This window comes from Rana temporaria, chromosome 2 (genome assembly GCF_905171775.1).
Source record: "Rana temporaria chromosome 2, aRanTem1.1, whole genome shotgun sequence".
Lineage (NCBI taxonomy): Eukaryota > Metazoa > Chordata > Amphibia > Anura > Ranidae > Rana > Rana temporaria.
In genome coordinates, this window is record NC_053490.1 from 102,853,379 (window position 1) to 102,872,603 (window position 19,225).

Here is a 19,225-nt window from a genome sequence, read left to right on the forward strand (position 1 = left end):
TGTAGCCAATCCTTATATATGGAAAAATATGGAAAATATAGTCTGGCTACTAATCATGAGTGGCAATAATAAAAAATGATACTGGTATACCATACAAATAAATACCATCAATATAAAATTAAATGTGCTGCAATGCAGCCAAAGCTAGCTGAAAAAATGTGAAGTAATACAAAGTGGCAGTGCTGGTGTCATATAGTGAAATACATAATAACAAACGTACTGATACACAATAAGGTGTACAGCGTGCAAAGCACACCAGTGACTGTAATAAACTAGGTTAAATGTCCATGCAGCAGATAACTATAAACATAGCAGCAGGCAAAATCCAAAATAAAAGTGCTGGTGTAGATGCCAAAGTGACGTGATAAAAGGGGGTGATTTCCGGTGTTTTCTTCAGAGTAAGTGAGGATGTCCCCTTACCTTACTGCTGTAAGGTAACAGCATAAAAACCCAGGTACACTTTTCTGGTCTTATCCACATAAGGTGTCATCAAAATGGACTGTAATTGAAAAAAGTAGATCCCTCTCGGTAGTCACGTCCAGACAGTGACAGTGACTCGCACCCAGGGAGATGAAAGTGCCAATAGTGCAGTATCGTTTTAAAAATGGGTTTATTAAAACAAAATAATACACTAGGTACTCACATTCAAAAAAGAAGGAGGTTGTACTACACTAGGTAGTGACATGGCGGACTTTCAAAGGCAATCACAGGGACATTACGGGTAATATAAAAATAAATTTAATTACAAAAATATATATAGGTACAAAACAATTTCAATAAATGTTGAGGAAATTACATAAATACATATTATTAGAGCAATATGATCGTCTCGCCGACGCGTTTCGCCTTACGGCTTCTTCAGGACGAGTTTTGAGATTTTATGAGGATATTGCTACTCACATACGTCTGAAAAGAAATACACATTTGTAACATACAAACAACATAGAAACATAATCCAATAAAATATTGAGAGCCGACATGCAACAAAAGACTCGAAAGAATACCAAAAGGTTGGTGGCCGTCCATATCCATCAAGGATCATTGAAATCACGGGTAGACGAGTACCAGGTGATAAGTTGATAAGCTGTTCAAACAAAAATAAATATAAATGACCAAAGACAAAATATAAATGCATATACAGATACCATATGCATATATAGATGCATGCTAATGTGTAAATTTGGGCAAACCTAGATGGGAAAATGAAGGACCTACCCCAATGAGAGGAGGAAATCTCCTGAATGATGTATAGGGGCCACGGCGAAAATAAGTTGCTGGTTCTAAAGTGAAGGGGTAAAATAGAGCCATATGTGACCTGGCAGAGATAAAAATATATACATAGAAACAAAAGAATACTGAATATTCAAGTTATAAAGGCAACCCATTTACCTGAAAATAAAGACAAACGAGCAAAACCGGGACCAGCAAGGCAAAGGGCAGGTGAGGAAAAGCCTGAAGGAAAAGCAGATTCCCATATAAGGCAGTCACACTGCACTGTCCAGCAAAGGACAAACCGGAGGGTTTTTGAAAAGCCTGTATAGAGAGTAATAGCCATGGTCACCAATGAAATAGAATAGTAGAACATAATGCAATCATCTGTGGGAGCCTGGATAGAGAGAAGCAGTTACCTTGCAGCCTTAGAGGTGTGATGTGTCCCGGGGGGGTAGCAGCCTGTGCTCCGCGCCGCATATAACGAATGGGGCTGGCTTTATAAAGGCAATCACTCCTGATTGACGTGTGTCACGTCGGAACGACGCGATGCCGTCACACCAAGCGCGCCGGAGTAACCGGCGCATAAACAAGGGAAGAGGGGAGTCAGCTGGTGCACGTCAGATGGATTTAAATGAGCAACGCAGCGCGGCCAATAGCAGCACGGGTTCGCTCAAAGGGGCGGCAGCCAGCGGGACTCCAGGTGCCCGCCCCATCCCATCATTAACACTGGACTGGGCGTAGGCCGTGGGCGTGGCAACATCGATCGTGGTGTCAAATCCTGTCAGCCCACATATCTGGGCACAGGAAAACAGAGCTAAGAGTCAGATAGACATGCCAGCTCCAGGAACAAAGAAAAGGAAGAACAGGGGAACAAACTTAGATAGCAGGCACTGATAATAAGGCCTAGTGTTAGTGTATGGGGGAAATTTAATAATGAAGCAGCAAGGAGCAAGAGATCACCATCTATATTCGCTTAATAATACATAATCTGGTATGACTAAGTTAATATGTGGTATATAGAACATTTTAGAATTTGGTCACCACAGCTACAATCAGAGGTGGGTGTGGTATTTGTATTTTGCCACAAGATGGCAAGTGAGAAACAGGACAAAGAATTGTCCTAAAACGGCCAACTATGGCAGAAATCAGGGCCCCAGCTGCATGTCAGCCATCAATAGGATTAAAAACAGAAATTTTTATAAGTATTATAACAGCTATACATTTCCATATAGTAATCGTTCCCTGGTAAACGATATTGGGATCAGATTATTGTGTCTCGTATCCATAGTTATACATACATATAATAGTTTTGAAAAAGAATCAAAAAATAAAGAAAAATAAAATAAAATACATAGAACAATAGTGTTGAATGACTTTTCCTAGGTCATCCTTTTTGTCCGATATGTTAACGTCCATATGTTCTGAGAGATCAGTCGGGAACATAGGACGTTATTCCTTATTATTCTATACGGATCAGCATGTTTCTAAAATAAAACATAGGCAGCCAAGCCAAAGGAGTAGGCTACTCACATAGGCATTCGTAGGAGGGATGGGATAAGAAACTCAGAAATTAGCCACTTGCGAGCAAAATTTTTTGCCCGCATAGTGGCTAATGGTGGTGCAAACTTTTTAAATGGTCAAAAAAGATTTAAAACTTAAGGCATCATTTAGGCCTGGGAATTGGTTAGCGTGTAGCTTATGAATCCAGCGTGTTTCACACTGCAGTACCCGCTGGTCAAAATTACCCCCTCGCGGATCCTCGTATACACTCTCCAAGGCAGTAAACCTAAATACGTCTGATTCGTACTTATGTCTAAATGCTATGTGGTGGCCCATAGTGGTGTTCAATAGGCCATTGGTTGCATAGTAGGTATGATCTTTGATCCGTTTCCAAAAGGGTCTTATCGTTTTTCCGACATAGAAGCCGCCGCATTTACATTGAATTAGATAGACCACTCCTTTTGTTTGACAGGTAATATGTTGCCTGATTGTATGTTTTTGGCCATTAGGGAGTCGTACATCGGTACCTACTAGCAAGAACCTGCAGAAATTGCATTCGCCACATCTATAGAGGCCAGGCACCTCACGTTTTTTATCACTAGATCTGGAGTAATTACTCGAGACTAAGTGGTCGCGGATCGATCTAGCCCGTCTGAAAGTGATTTCAGGGCTTGGCCCAATATGTTTAGCCAATACTTGGTCGGATGTTAATAGATGCCAGTGTTTCTGTATTACTTTACGTATTTCTACATGTTGGTTGGAGTATGTTGTAATTACTCTAGTAGTGTTTTGGTTGGTTGGTTTGTTTCTACGTGATAAAAGATCACTTCTTGGTTTGCCGCTAGCTTTGACAAATGCTTTTTTTAGACATTTTTTACTGTATCCCCTTGCTCTCATTCTAGTATATAGAAGATCTGCCTCAAATTTAAATTTTTGGTCGTCTGAGCAGTTTCGTCTAAGTCGTAAATACTGTCCGAACGGTATACTCTGGACTAGGGACTTCGGGTGAGCACTGCTGGCATGGAGGATGGTATTTGCAGCTGTGGGCTTACGATATAGGGATGTACTTAAGTTGCCATCTTCTGAGATGTAGATAGTTACGTCAAGGAAGGCCAGTTCGGTCGTATTTGAGTTCATCGTGAACTTCAAGTTATAATCATTCTGGCCTAGTTTGTTCATGAACGTATAAAGGTCTTCGGATGACCCCGTCCAGAGGAGCAAGATGTCATCAATATAGCGATACCAACTCAAAACAAACGGAAGCAAATCAGAAAATCTGTCACTGGTATTGGCCGCGCTGCGTTGCTCATTTAAATCCATCTGACGTGCACCAGCTGACTCCCCTCTTCCCTTGTTTATGCGCCGGTTACTCCGGCGCGCTTGGTGTGACGTCATCGCGTCGTTCCGACGTGACACACGTCAATCAGGAGTGATTGCCTTTATAAAGCCAGCCCCATTCGTTATATGCGGCGCGGAGCACAGGCTGCTACCCCCCCGGGACACATCACACCTCTAAGGCTGCAAGGTAACTGCTTCTCTCTATCCAGGCTCCCACAGATGATTGCATTATGTTCTACTATTCTATTTCATTGGTGACCATGGCTATTACTCTCTATACAGGCTTTTCAAAAACCCTCCGGTTTGTCCTTTGCTGGACAGTGCAGTGTGACTGCCTTATATGGGAATCTGCTTTTCCTTCAGGCTTTTCCTCACCTGCCCTTTGCCTTGCTGGTCCCTGTTTTGCTCGTTTGTCTTTATTTTCAGGTAAATGGGTTGCCTTTATAACTTGAATATTCAGTATTCTTTTGTTTCTATGTATATATTTTTATCTCTGCCAGGTCACATATGGCTCTATTTTACCCCTTCACTTTAGAACCAGCAACTTATTTTCGCCGTGGCCCCTATACATCATTCAGGAGATTTCCTCCTCTCATTGGGGTAGGTCCTTCATTTTCCCATCTAGGTTTGCCCAAATTTACACATTAGCATGCATCTATATATGCATATGGTATCTGTATATGCATTTATATTTTGTCTTTGGTCATTTATATTTATTTTTGTTTGAACAGCTAATCAACTTATCACCTGGTACTCGTCTACCCGTGATTTCAATGATCCTTGATGGATATGGACGGCCACCAACCTTTTGGTATTCTTTCGAGTCTTTTGTTGCATGTCGGCTCTCAATATTTTATTGGATTATGTTTCTATGTTGTTTGTATGTTACAAATGTGTATTTCTTTTCAGACGTATGTGAGTAGCAATATCCTCATAAAATCTCAAAACTCGTCCTGAAGAAGCCGTAAGGCGAAACGCGTCGGCGAGACGATCATATTGCTCTAATAATATGTATTTATGTAATTTCCTCAACATTTATTGAAATTGTTTTGTACCTATATATATTTTTGTAATTAAATTTATTTTTATATTACCCGTAATGTCCCTGTGATTGCCTTTGAAAGTCCGCCATGTCACTACCTAGTGTAGTACAACCTCCTTCTTTTTTGAACTACCATTTCGGATGTGGGCTAATGTGAGTGCCTATATGTTATCCCCCTTCCCCCTGTTTTTGAATTAGGTACTCACATTGTTGTGATAAAAACAGGCATAGAAAAACAGGGCGTTCGCCAACGTCACCTCCGGTACCTCTTGGTGGACTCTATGTAATACCCTTACGCGTATTTGTCACTTCTCGTGACTTCTTCAGGACTCCTGAAGAAGTCACGAGAAGTGACAAATACGCGTAAGAGTATTACATAGAGTCCACCAAGAGGTACCGGAGGTGACGTTGGCGAAACGCCCAGTTTTTTCTATGCCACACACCCCCGCTACCGAGCTAACCCCTTACAGTATGTAGTATTTTTCCACTGTTTGCTGTACAGAATGATTGTCTGCCTCCTACCTACTTGATGTCTGTTTACATACACTGCCTCTATTGTAGGGGCCCCAGAGCATTACTTTGCCCAGGGGCCCATGATGCTATTAAGATGGCCCTGGTGTGCGCCACCTATTGCATTAGGGTGTGCACCCTAAAGCTCAAACACATGTGTGTGTCTCTATATATATTTGACCACGGGACATTGATCTCCCTACCAGCACAGTGAAAGAGAAGTGTGTAAACACTACTTCTTCGCTTATGGCAGAGCCATTAAAAGGGAGATCTTTACCATCTTCTGGCCGCTACACAGAGTAATAATGCTAATGCGCTTGGGGTGATTAGGGTGTGCCCAGGCCCAGCTGGCATACCCTGTGTGCACACCTATGGTTGGTCCCCATTGAAATGTAGTTCTCTTATTTTTTGGGTTATTCCTATGAGCTCCATCCACTACTTTATTCAGTCCAGAGGATGTGACATTAGTAAAGTCCGCTACAGTATGTCTAGTAAACCCATTAATTGTGTTGCATCTTTTTCCCTTTTTTTCCAGTGACTTGAATGATGCGGGACATCTCCAGATCATTTACAATATATGTGTGGCTGTCTTCTGTGTTTTTATGATTAGTAACACAGCTGTGGAGATCATTGACCATGGGAGGTTAGTGAAATCCTCAAATGTCCAATATGTCTATAATTTGTAATTTTTCCTGTGATTTTTCAGAAGATGGGATTATTGCATGTGAAAATGGGCCTGTAGTTCTGAAGGTTCTTCAGGTTTCTCTGTTCTCTGACATTACTGGGTGGGGATTGTCCTAAAGCAGGGTAGGCAACTTTAGAGTAGAACTATATGCAAAACTTTTTTTTTTTTCATTTTAGATAGGGCAAGAGGGGTTAAAACCAGAGTTAGATTTTTTTTTCACCATCTGTGTGCCATTGTGGAGATTTCCCTTCACTTACTGTCCGATAGCCAAACAGGAAGTGAGAGGAAATCCCTGTAAATTAAGGGAATACTCCAAGGTCACCAGAACTAGTGTCCCCACTGAAATATTCCTCTTTATATATTTTCTGGGGACAATCCAAATTTTGTGATTTTCTTTTATGCTCACCTTCAATGATACTGGTAATCAGGACAAATAGAGAGGATGAATCTCCTTAATGGGGGGGGGGGGCACTGATTCCTCTCCAATCTATCTTAAGCCTAAACTGAGAAAAATGGTTTGCCTTTAGTTGTACTTTAAAGAGATGGAGATCTTCCTGAACAACATGGAAGAAGTCAAAGATCACCTGGCACAGTGTTGTCCAGTGTCACCTCCTTACAGCTGTTTAAGGACCCTTTCACACGGACGTGTCCGTGTACATTCTCTGTTTTGCTCAGCAGAGATCGCTCTGTCAATCCCCGCTGAGCAGGCAAATGACAGGTCTGTCTCTGCACACTGTGCAGGGACCAACCTGTCAGAGCGCCGCTCTTCTCTATGGGGGATCGGATGAAGACGGACCGTAGAGTCAGTTTTTATCCGATCCGCCAGACGGATGGAAAATAGGTTGGATATCCGTCGGATGTCAGCGGACATGTCACCACTGACATCCGTCACTCCATAGAGGTGCACGGAGCGTCCGTTCAGGTCATAATTGCGTGCATTTCACAGTTTAAATCAGGTGGCGAGGAGGCAACATATCACCTCCTCACCACCTGTCAAGCACACTCTGATTGCTTTTCAGAGGAGCATCAATTCCTACTGCACTTATGAATGAGTCTGTGCATTCCGCAGCAGCACCCTTAGGGCTTGTTCCCATATAAAGGTGGGGGGTGGTAAAACCTTGCAGTTGAGTTTACTGCCCCCAGTCCCTACCCCCTTTTAGCTGCTGAGGCAACAGTCAAAGGTGTATACATTCCACAGCAGGATTTAAGCCCCCTGTTGCCTTTGGTGGGTGCTACCGTCTGCCAATCATGACCCTTTCAAGTAAATGGGGCCACTCTTCAAGCGACCCACAACTGCATGCTTTCTTTGAGGTCAAAGGGGTTAAAGCAGGTGTTGAGAAAGCAACACAACGCTGCCTTCTTTAACCCCTTGTTTGCTGTACTGCACAAGGATGCAGGGCACTTGCAGAGTGGTCTCATTACCTTGAATGGGCATGCTTGGCAGGTGCTACACCCACTAACCATGACAAGGTGTGTAACTCCTGCTGCGGCTGTGACAAGTGCACACCCCTGGCCACTGCAGCTAAAGGGGGTTCAGTTGGGGAAGGGATGGTAAAAACACATCTTCACTATGGGATTTTGTCAAACCCCAAAATGTAAATGAACACTTGCTTACACTACGTTCTGAGCCCCCTATAAGGCTGCTTCCACACTGATGTGGTGCAGTTTGCCTGCACCTTGGGTGAAGCACAGTGCATTTGTGACGTTGCAGGGCTAGCTGCAGTTTGCCATAGACTCCTGTTATATCCTGCATATGTGGTGGACTTTCTGAAAGTGCACCTAAACTCCTGCATTCAGGAGTTTTGGGGCACATTCAGAACGTGCCCCAAACCCGGAGGATATATTAAACGTCTATGGCAAACCAGCAGGAAAGCTGCAGGTAGGTGTGGGTAAAACCCAAGGCATCAGTGTGAAAGTAGCCCTATACTATTATGTCCAGTGTATTGCGTCACACTGACCTGAAGATCTCTTTCCTGCTGCTGGCACCACTCTGGAGACCGCTAGCCAGGATAAGAGGTGCAGTGCAATTGGTATCACTCCGCATGGGACAGGGGTCAGCACTACAAAAGAGGCATCGGCTTATACGGGCCTTTGCTTCCTACTACACATCCAACTTTACAAGTAGTCTTTCTGTATTGCACTCTGTTTGATGCTCTGACAGGTCAGCAAGCCCAGGCCATCTATTAGTCATCTGTCCATGCTATACTGGTAGATCACGATCTACAGGTTGCTGACCCCTGCTCTAAAGCATAGTAATGTTTGCATCTCAGTCTTTCCATTCTGTAACTTAATATATATGTTTTATGATGATAAAGACATCTCATACAAAATTATGTTGTTTCTTGACTATGACTGTGTTATTATTACAGGGTCAATATTAGGAAAAAGAGGGAGAGTAGGTGCTTCTAAGTGCAGTATTTAGATAGTTTATTTGTCTAACCCATTAAAAAACACTTACAAGATGTAGATGTTTAGCGGGCTCATCTGACAATCACAATCCGAGACCAGGTTCCTGTTTCTGTGGCTCAGAGTCCCCTTGCTGACCAGCAGTGATGGGAGAGATGCTGTGAACCGATTAGGAGAGGCATGTCCAAAGTCTGGCCCGCAGGCCAATCGCAGCCTGTGTTCTGGTTTTGAACGGCCCGCCTGGTAATTTGGACATGTATATCTTTTGTGGTCCTCAACGAATCCCAGAGCGCTGGGGGGCCACAAAAGATATACACGCTGACTGCCTTGGAGGGGACAGGGAGGAGGCGGGACGAGTGCCGTACATACAGGTGAATATCCTGTTTGCACGGCAGCCTCTGTAATAGGAAGTCCCATCTCCTGTGCTGTCATTGGAGGACTGTTCTGTCCACCATAGGAGGCGGGACTTTGTATTAAAGAGGCCGCCAAGAAAACAGATTTTGCTGTCTGTAATGTGTTGGCACTCGTCCCGTCCCCTCCCTGTCCCATCCGAGGTTGCAGATGGCATCAATCAGGCTGCACTGATGGCAATGGTGAGTCTGTGTTCATGGCAATGGGGGTGCTACATTCCTGGCAATGGTAAGGCATGGCAATGGTAAGGCTACATTTATTGCATGGTGGGTCTGCATTCATGGCAACGATGGGTCTGCATTCATGGCAATGGTGGGTCTGCATTCATGGCAATGGTGGGTCTGCATTTATGGCAACTATGGGTCTGCATTTATGGCAACTATGGGTCTGCATTTATGGCAACGGTAGGGCTGCATTTATGGCAATGGTGGGTCTGCAGATGGGCATTTTTTTTACCTGAAACTTCCCTCTTAAAGCGGGAGTTCACCCGAAAAAAAAATTTAACATTAGATTCATGCTCATTTTGTCAAGGGGAATCGGGTAGTTTTTTAAAAACTAAACAGTACTTACCGTTTTAGAGAGCGATCTTCTCCGCCGCTTCCGGGTATGGTCTTCGGGACTGGGCGTTCCTATTTGATTGACAGTCTTCCGATAGGCTTCCGACGTTCGCATACATCGCGTCACGAGTAGCCAAAAGAAGCCGAACGTCGGTGCGGCTCTATACGGCGCCTGCGCACCGACGTTCGGCTACTTTCGGAAAATCGTGACGCGATAGATGCGACCGTCGGAAGCCTGTCGGAAGACTGTCAATCAAATAGGAACGCCCAGTCCCGCAGCCCATACCCGGAAGCGGCGGAGAAGATCGCTCTCTAAAACGGTAAGTACTGCTTTTGTTTTTAAAAAAACTACCAGATTCCCCTTGACAAAATGAGAATGAATCTAATGCTAAAAATTTAAATTTCCGGGTGAACCTCCACTTTAACCTCTTGACCACTGGGCACTTAAACCCCCTTCCTGACCAGACCAATTTTCAGCTTTCGGTGCTCTCACAATTTGAATGACAATTACTCCGTCATACAACATTGTACCCATTTGAAATTTTTGGCCTTTTTTTCACACAAATAGAGCTTTCTTTTGGTGGTATTAGATCACCTCTGGGTTTTTTATTTTTTGCGCTATAAAAGAAAAACGACCAAAAATTCTGTAAAAAAACAAAAAACAAACTTGTTTCTGTCATATTCGCAGGTTATTTCTCACACACAGCATATGCATACCACAAATGACACCCCAAAACACATTCTGCTATTCCTCCCGAGTATGGCGATACCCCATGTGTGCAACTTTTACACGGCGTGGCCACATACAGAGGCCCAACATGCAGGGAGCGCCATCAGGCTTTCTGGAACACCCAGGCCAATTCTGACATTTCTCTCCTACATGGAAAAATCATCATTTATTTGCTAGAAAACTACATAGAACCCCAAAACATTATATATGCGGAGTATTGGGGTATTGCGGAGTATTTGGGTATTGCAGAGTATTGGGGTATTGGGGGTATTGCAGAGTATTGGGGTATTGCGGAGTATTTGGGTATTGCAGAGTATTGGGGTATTGGGGGTATTGCAGAGTATTGGGGTATTGCGGAGTATTTGGGTATTGCAGAGTATTTGGGTATTGCAGAGTATTGGGGTATTGGGGGTATTGCAGAGTATTGGGGTATTGCGGAGTATTGGGGGTATTGCAGAGTATTTGGGTATTGCAGAGTATTGCGCAGGGTATTGGGGGTATTGCAGAGTATTGCGCAGGGTAATGCAGAGTATTGCGCAGGGTATTGCAGAGTATCGGGGTATTGCAGAGTATCGAGGTATTGCAGAGTATCGAGGTATTGCAGAGTATGGGGTATTGCAGAGTATCGGGGTATGGCAGAGTATCGGGGTATGGCAGAGTATCGGGGTATGGCAGAGTATCGGGGTATGGCAGAGTATCGGGGTATGACAGAGTAACGGGGTATGAAAGAGTATGGGGTATGACAGAGTATGGGGTATGACAGAGTATGGGGTATGGGGTATGGCAGAGTATGGGGTATGGCAGAGTATGGGGTATGGCAGAGTATGGGGTATGGCAGAGTATGGGGTATGGCAGAGTATGGGGTATTGCAGAGTATGGGGTATGGCAGAGTATGCAGAGTATGGCAGAGTATGGGGTATGGCAGAGTTTCGGGGTATGGCAGAGTAACGGGGTATTGCAGAGTAACGGGGTATTGCAGAGTAACGGGGTATTGCAGAGTAACGGGGTATTGCAGAGTATGCAGAGTATGGGGTATTGCAGAGTATGGGGTATGGCAGAGTATGGCAGAGTATGGGGTATGGCAGAGTATGCAGAGTATGGCAGAGTATGGCAGAGTATGGGGTATGGCAGAGTATGCAGAGTATGGCAGAATATGGGGTATGGCAGAGTATGCAGAGTATGGCAGAGTATGGGGTATTGCAGAGTATGCAGAGTATGGCAGAGTATTGCTGAGCTGGGAGGGATGGCTGGATCTGTGACTGCAGTTGTCACAGATCCAGCCACAGCACTGCTGACACCCCGCGCTCCCCCCCCCTCTCCTCTCCTCTCGCACTGTACCGAACGGTACAGAGAGGAGAGGGAGGAACCGGCGTCATCAAATGACGCCGGTTTGTTTACAAGTGATCGCTCCGTCATTTGACGGAGCGATCACGTGGTAAACAGCCGCGATTCGCGGCAATTTACCGTGATCCGTGATGCGCCGTTAAGGCATGGCAATGGTAAGGCTACATTTATTGCATGGTGGGTCTGCATTCATGGCAACGATGGGTCTGCATTCATGGCAATGGTGGGTCTGCATTCATGGCAATGGTGGGTCTGCATTTATGGCAACTATGGGTCTGCATTTATGGCAACTATGGGTCTACATTTATGGCAACGGTAGGGCTGCATTTATGGCAATGGTGGGTCTGCAGATGGGCATTTTTTTTACCTGAAACTTCCCTCTTAAAGCGGGAGTTCACCCGAAAAAAAAATTTAACATTAGATTCATGCTCATTTTGTCAAGGGGAATCGGGTAGTTTTTTAAAAACTAAACAGTACTTACCGTTTTAGAGAGCGATCTTCTCCGCCGCTTCCGGGTATGGTCTTCGGGACTGGGCGTTCCTATTTGATTGACAGTCTTCCGATAGGCTTCCGACGTTCGCATACATCGCGTCACGAGTAGCCAAAAGAAGCCGAACGTCGGTGCGGCTCTATACGGCGCCTGCGCACCGACGTTCGGCTACTTTCGGAAAATCGTGACGCGATAGATGCGACCGTCGGAAGCCTGTCGGAAGACTGTCAATCAAATAGGAACGCCCAGTCCCGCAGCCCATACCCGGAAGCGGCGGAGAAGATCGCTCTCTAAAACGGTAAGTACTGCTTTTGTTTTTAAAAAAACTACCAGATTCCCCTTGACAAAATGAGAATGAATCTAATGCTAAAAATTTAAATTTCCGGGTGAACCTCCACTTTAACCTCTTGACCACTGGGCACTTAAACCCCCTTCCTGACCAGACCAATTTTCAGCTTTCGGTGCTCTCACAATTTGAATGACAATTACTCCGTCATACAACATTGTACCCATTTGAAATTTTTGGCCTTTTTTTCACACAAATAGAGCTTTCTTTTGGTGGTATTAGATCACCTCTGGGTTTTTTATTTTTTGCGCTATAAAAGAAAAACGACCAAAAATTCTGTAAAAAAACAAAAAACAAACTTGTTTCTGTCATATTCGCAGGTTATTTCTCACACACAGCATATGCATACCACAAATGACACCCCAAAACACATTCTGCTATTCCTCCCGAGTATGGCGATACCCCATGTGTGCAACTTTTACACGGCGTGGCCACATACAGAGGCCCAACATGCAGGGAGCGCCATCAGGCTTTCTGGAACACCCAGGCCAATTCTGACATTTCTCTCCTACATGGAAAAATCATCATTTATTTGCTAGAAAACTACATAGAACCCCAAAACATTATATATGCGGAGTATTGGGGTATTGCGGAGTATTTGGGTATTGCAGAGTATTGGGGTATTGGGGGTATTGCAGAGTATTGGGGTATTGCGGAGTATTTGGGTATTGCAGAGTATTGGGGTATTGGGGGTATTGCAGAGTATTGGGGTATTGCGGAGTATTTGGGTATTGCAGAGTATTTGGGTATTGCAGAGTATTGGGGTATTGGGGGTATTGCAGAGTATTGGGGTATTGCGGAGTATTGGGGGTATTGCAGAGTATTTGGGTATTGCAGAGTATTGCGCAGGGTATTGGGGGTATTGCAGAGTATTGCGCAGGGTAATGCAGAGTATTGCGCAGGGTATTGCAGAGTATCGGGGTATTGCAGAGTATCGAGGTATTGCAGAGTATCGAGGTATTGCAGAGTATGGGGTATTGCAGAGTATCGGGGTATGGCAGAGTATCGGGGTATGGCAGAGTATCGGGGTATGGCAGAGTATCGGGGTATGGCAGAGTATCGGGGTATGACAGAGTAACGGGGTATGAAAGAGTATGGGGTATGACAGAGTATGGGGTATGACAGAGTATGGGGTATGGGGTATGGCAGAGTATGGGGTATGGCAGAGTATGGGGTATGGCAGAGTATGGGGTATGGCAGAGTATGGGGTATGGCAGAGTATGGGGTATTGCAGAGTATGGGGTATGGCAGAGTATGCAGAGTATGGCAGAGTATGGGGTATGGCAGAGTTTCGGGGTATGGCAGAGTAACAGGGTATTGCAGAGTAACGGGGTATTGCAGAGTAACGGGGTATTGCAGAGTAACGGGGTATTGCAGAGTATGCAGAGTATGGGGTATTGCAGAGTATGGGGTATGGCAGAGTATGGCAGAGTATGGGGTATGGCAGAGTATGCAGAGTATGGCAGAGTATGGCAGAGTATGGGGTATGGCAGAGTATGCAGAGTATGGCAGAATATGGGGTATGGCAGAGTATGCAGAGTATGGCAGAGTATGGGGTATTGCAGAGTATGCAGAGTATGGCAGAGTATTGCTGAGCTGGGAGGGATGGCTGGATCTGTGACTGCAGTTGTCACAGATCCAGCCACAGCACTGCTGACACCCCGCGCTCCCCCCCCCTCTCCTCTCCTCTCGCACTGTACCAAACGGTACAGAGAGGAGAGGGAGGAACCGGCGTCATCAAATGACGCCGGTTTGTTTACAAGTGATCGCTCCGTCATTTGACGGAGCGATCACGTGGTAAACAGCCGCGATTCGCGGCAATTTACCGTGATCCGTGATGCGCCGGGTCTTCTAGACCCGGCGAGCACGGACACTTCCGCGAGCGTGCCCCAGGGGACGCGCAAACGCGGAAGTGCACGAGGACGTCCCAGGGACGTCCTGTCACAGTAACTCGACCGCGCTGTAGCAGTATTTTTGCTATAGCGCGGTCGGCAAGTGGTTAAAGTGAAGGTGCGTGTTATACGCCGATAAATACGGTATAGCCAAATAAACACTCCCAAGCTCATCTCTTCACCACACATAGCCACAAAAGCAATAAAAGTTCTTGTTGGGCAGTGTATTAGTGCTCGGATGAACACACTTAGACCGAATTTTAATGGTTCAAAGAATGTCAGGAAAAATGGTCGGCACTCATGCACATTCACTTCATCATATCTGGCAGATGAGCCTGCTATACATTTACATCTTGTAAGTGTTTTTTTTAATGTGTCAGACAAAAAAACGTTCGAAATACTGCACTTAGAAGCACGCACCTTCTCTACCTCTTATCCCGTTGCCAGCCAGAGTCAGTCCTACTCTTTTTAGAACTTTTTAGAACTGCTGCTCCAATGCCAGGTTTTAGTTTCCACATTTCCCTTGGATTCTATGGTCCTACCTATACTGAGACAGAATCCACTGGACAGAAGTGACCTATGTTTCATGTAGGGTCTATATTACTGTATTTTTTGGCGTATAACAATAGAGGGTAAACTGTGCCTGCGTATTATACGCAGGGGGCTGTGGAAGTTTTTTTCCTGAAACTTTCCTCTAGGGCAGTGGTTCTCAACCTTCTAGTGTCGTGACCCCTTGACAAAATTTCCCAAGTTGTGGGGACCCCTAACAGTAAAATTATTTTCGTAGTATGGGTGGTCAGCACCCAAGGCAAAACAAGCAATTTTCACCCCTAACTAATGGATATTTATTGCTTCCTCATACAGTATTAAAAACCCTTATGGTACATTTTAGGATGTAACACTCTCTTTGTTCTCCTTTCTTCCCCTTTTATCCCTCTCACCTATGCCGAAATCTGAGGTCTCCTCCAGCCCCTCCCACTTCACATCCCTCACCAGTTAGCTGACCTCTAGTCTCTGCCCCCCAGCCATGCCGTGCACTGAATGGGCATCTGTGAAGAGGCTGAGTGGGTGGCTGTGGGCTTCAGAAACAGCCCAGCTGGGTGGCCACAGCCCTGCTGGGTGGTTGCAAAAAGTCTGGGAGAGCAGTGCGGGCTTCATGAACAGTCCAGGATTTGGTGACCCCTGGCAAATCATCATTTGACCCCCGAGGGGGTCCCGACCCCCAGGTTGAGAACCACTGCTCTAGGGCCTCGTACAGACGAGAGGATATCCGCTGGAAACGGTCCGCCGGACCGTTTCCAGCGGATAAATCCTCTGGCGGATTTGGATCTGATGGCTGTACACACCATCAGATCGAAATCCCCGCGGAATACATCCGCGGTGACGTGGCCGCGCCGTCGCCGTGACGATGACGCGGCGACGTGCGCGACCCTACTTCCACGCATGCGTCGAATCATTACGACGCATGCGAGGGATGGGAGTGGACGGACTGATCCGGTGAGTCTGTACAGACGACCGGATCAGTCCGCTGGACTGGATTCCAGCGGATAGATTTCTTAGCATGCTAAGAAATTTTTATCCGCTGGGAATCCGTCGGCTGGATTTTAATCCGCTGGGAAATGTCCGCTCGGACGTACACACGACCGGATCTATCTGCTGGAACTGATCCGCGGATAAATCCCAGCGGATAGATCCGGTCGTGTGTACGGGACCTTAAAGTTATGGTGCGTGTTATATGCCTGTGCGTGTTATACGCCGATAAATACGGTACTTTTTTTATAAGTATTCTGTGTGTTTTTTTTTTTTATTTAACACAAAAACTGTGAGTGTACATCTACAGTATATGTATACAATATATAATCACTATAACTATAATGTGACTGATCCCAGTAATTACAGCCTCTGCGCTCTCTCTTTTTCTCTAGGTTGATTGACCCTAGCCTTTTCATTTTTGCCTTTGGACAACCTGGCACAGTTGCATGGTCCTGGATCTGTCTGTTTACATATACACTGCTAGTGCCTTATAAAGCACTAGTCGTTTGGGGGTCTTTGTATCCCAAATCAAATCACAAAATCATGTTGTCTGCCTTTGTGGGAATACTCCTACTTGTGGGTCAGACATGTGTCCTTTGTATTTTCCCCTTCTATGTGGTAAAACATTATCAGCTGCCACCAGCTTCAGGTTTCATTGTCATCATAGAACAGGTGAGTTGTGTAAATAGGAGTGATTGTCATATGGGTGCTAAATGCCACCTGGAATAGTCTTTGACAAATGGAAGCTGTGGAATGTCTCCTTTAGTGCTGTAGTGTACTGTACATACTTGGGTAACACAGCTATATTTACCTTTCCACAGAGCACATACAGTATACAGGCCTTGACTGATGCTGCTGTTTATGAAGGAGGACTAAGAGGAATGTATTACAGTATGATTCAAAAAGTATGGTGTAAAAGTAAAATTAACACAACTCTATTAACATGAAAAGACACATTAAGGGCTTGTTTCAAAATGTGGCACTGGACATACTGAAGCATCATTGAAGCATCACCGGAACATCAAAAACACATCAAAACAAGTTGAAGTGGTGGGCGCTTTAATGTGTCTTAAAGTGGAAGCAAGTGTAAATAAGCCCTAACTGTCCAAGTTCTACCTCTGCATTATACATTTTTCATGTGAGCCCTGTTGGTGACAGAACAGATGATTGCCATTTACCATTGTTGTCACTCTTGCTACAAGTTTTTACTTTAGGAGCATGACAAAAATGGTAAACAGCCAATTGTATAAAATTGTAAAGGTGACAGATCTCAAGTTATTGTGTGTTTATTTCCGTGTTCATGTCATCTTCTCCAGAGGCGTAGTGTAGTGCTATGTACACAAGATGGTGACATTCAAGCAAGAGAAGGCTTTTTGTGTGTTGGAATATGCACGGTTGGGGGATTTTGCCATGCAGGAAGGAATGATTCACCAATGTCGCCCTAGCCTCCAGTAGGGATGAGCCGAACACCCCCCTCCGTTCTGTTCGCACCAGAACCTTCGAACGGACCTAACGTTCGCGCAAACATTTAGAACCCCATTGACGTCAATGGGACTCGAACGTTCGAATTCAAAAGTGCTAATTTTAAAGCCTAATATGCAAGTTATTGTCGGAAAACGGGTTTGAGAACCCGGGTCTTGCCCCAGGGAACATGTATCAATGGAAAAAAAAGTTTTAAAAACGGTAGTTTTTTCTGGAGCAGTGATTTTAATGATGCTTAAGGTGAAAAAAAAATATGAAAAATTCCTTTAAATATCGTACCTGCTAGGTGTCTATAGTATGCCTGTGAGGTGGCACATGTTTAGAACTGTCCCTGCACAAAATAAGATTACTATAAGAAAAAAGTCATTTAAAACTGCTTGCGGCTTTAATGTAATGTCTGGTCCTTGCAATATGGATGAAAATCATTGAGAAAAATAGCATGGGTTTCCCCCCACTCTATTCTTGAACAAACACTACTGCAGCTCACCAGTCCATCTAGTAGCTATTCTAGTAATGGATGTATTTGACTACAGAGCTTCCAGGACTGTAAACTTAGATGGTGTCTTTTCCGTCACTGGAAATGATACTGAACTAGGAGGTCTCTTTCTAAGACTTAAAAATATTATGACCTCTGAACTACATATACTGTGGGATCTGGCGTTCCTGGAACAGTATATTTCGAAACACATGGTCCCACGTAGTCTTCGGTGGGAGGTTCACCCCCTGCAGGGTGACCCCGTATTTGATTCAGGGTTCAAATATTTCAACGAAGCAGGCATTAATTTTTTGGGTTTCTTAATTTCAAAGAAAGGGAACCGATTGATAGTCTTGGATAAAGAGATCAAAGAGTTAAAAGATACATTTGTAACACACAAAGACTCCCTGGAATACAATTCTCTCTCGTACAACCTTCAAAGTCATTTGGAAAAGGAAGATCGAGATCAGAGAATTAAAAAACACAAAAAATATTCCAGGGATGTTGGTGATTACAAAACCAATGCCGTCTTTGGGTGGCAGAAAACACTTATGTCTGCCCCTCCAATGGACACTACCCCCACTGTGGTGACAGGTTTACCATCATTACCTGTTCCATCTATGGTCCCCAGTGGTTTAGCCGCTCAATTTGGAGCGAGGCCTTCGCCACTGGCTGGCACTGATGCCATTAAAGATGCATCATCCTCTCAATTAAGACCATCACACCGCAGTCCTCATACCCCCAACAATCATAGTAGAGGGAGAGGTAATAATCGGGGCACACGTGGAGGTAGAGGCCAGTCTAGGGGTAACTCCCATCACGCCGGGCCGCAACCCCTACCACAGTCGAGGTGGCTATGTCCATAATGCCTCTCCTGTCCCATACAGGGAGCATTATGACCCCCACCATCCTTATCCTCAATATTACAACGCACCCCCCATACCCACCTGTTAATAGATTTTCCCCCATAAGAAATTATCAGGGCCAAGGCTCCCAATCATATGGGGGAAATGGCTATGAGCAATTACCATATCATTATGGACAATCTTATACTCATGGGGGACAGGGTTTTCACGAGGACCACCTTTCAAGGAAAAAAGGTCCAAACCCAAGAGAGGGTGCAGAGGGGGATGGAGAATTCAGAAAAGGAAAGATAAGGAGAGTGTGAGTGGCCAGGGTGTTTTTAACCTTAGCAACAAGGTACTCACGAACGCTGAACAATCTGTTTTAGATAAGGGTCTCAAGTTTGCTCCTCCCAAGAAGTTTGGGACC

General features: G+C 44.9%; 1 protein-coding gene across 1 annotated transcript in view; it reads left to right on the forward strand.

The window, feature by feature from the left end:
* Positions 1 to 19,225, forward strand: part of LOC120929305 (sterol O-acyltransferase 2-like) — a 243,464-nt gene that overhangs the window by 129,225 nt on the left and 95,014 nt on the right. Inside the window, exons 5-6 of the mRNA XM_040340633.1 lie at positions 6,138 to 6,245; positions 16,389 to 16,668. Coding sequence (XP_040196567.1) covers positions 6,138 to 6,245; positions 16,389 to 16,668 — 388 coding nt within the window. The remainder of the gene's footprint in view (positions 1 to 6,137; positions 6,246 to 16,388; positions 16,669 to 19,225) is intronic.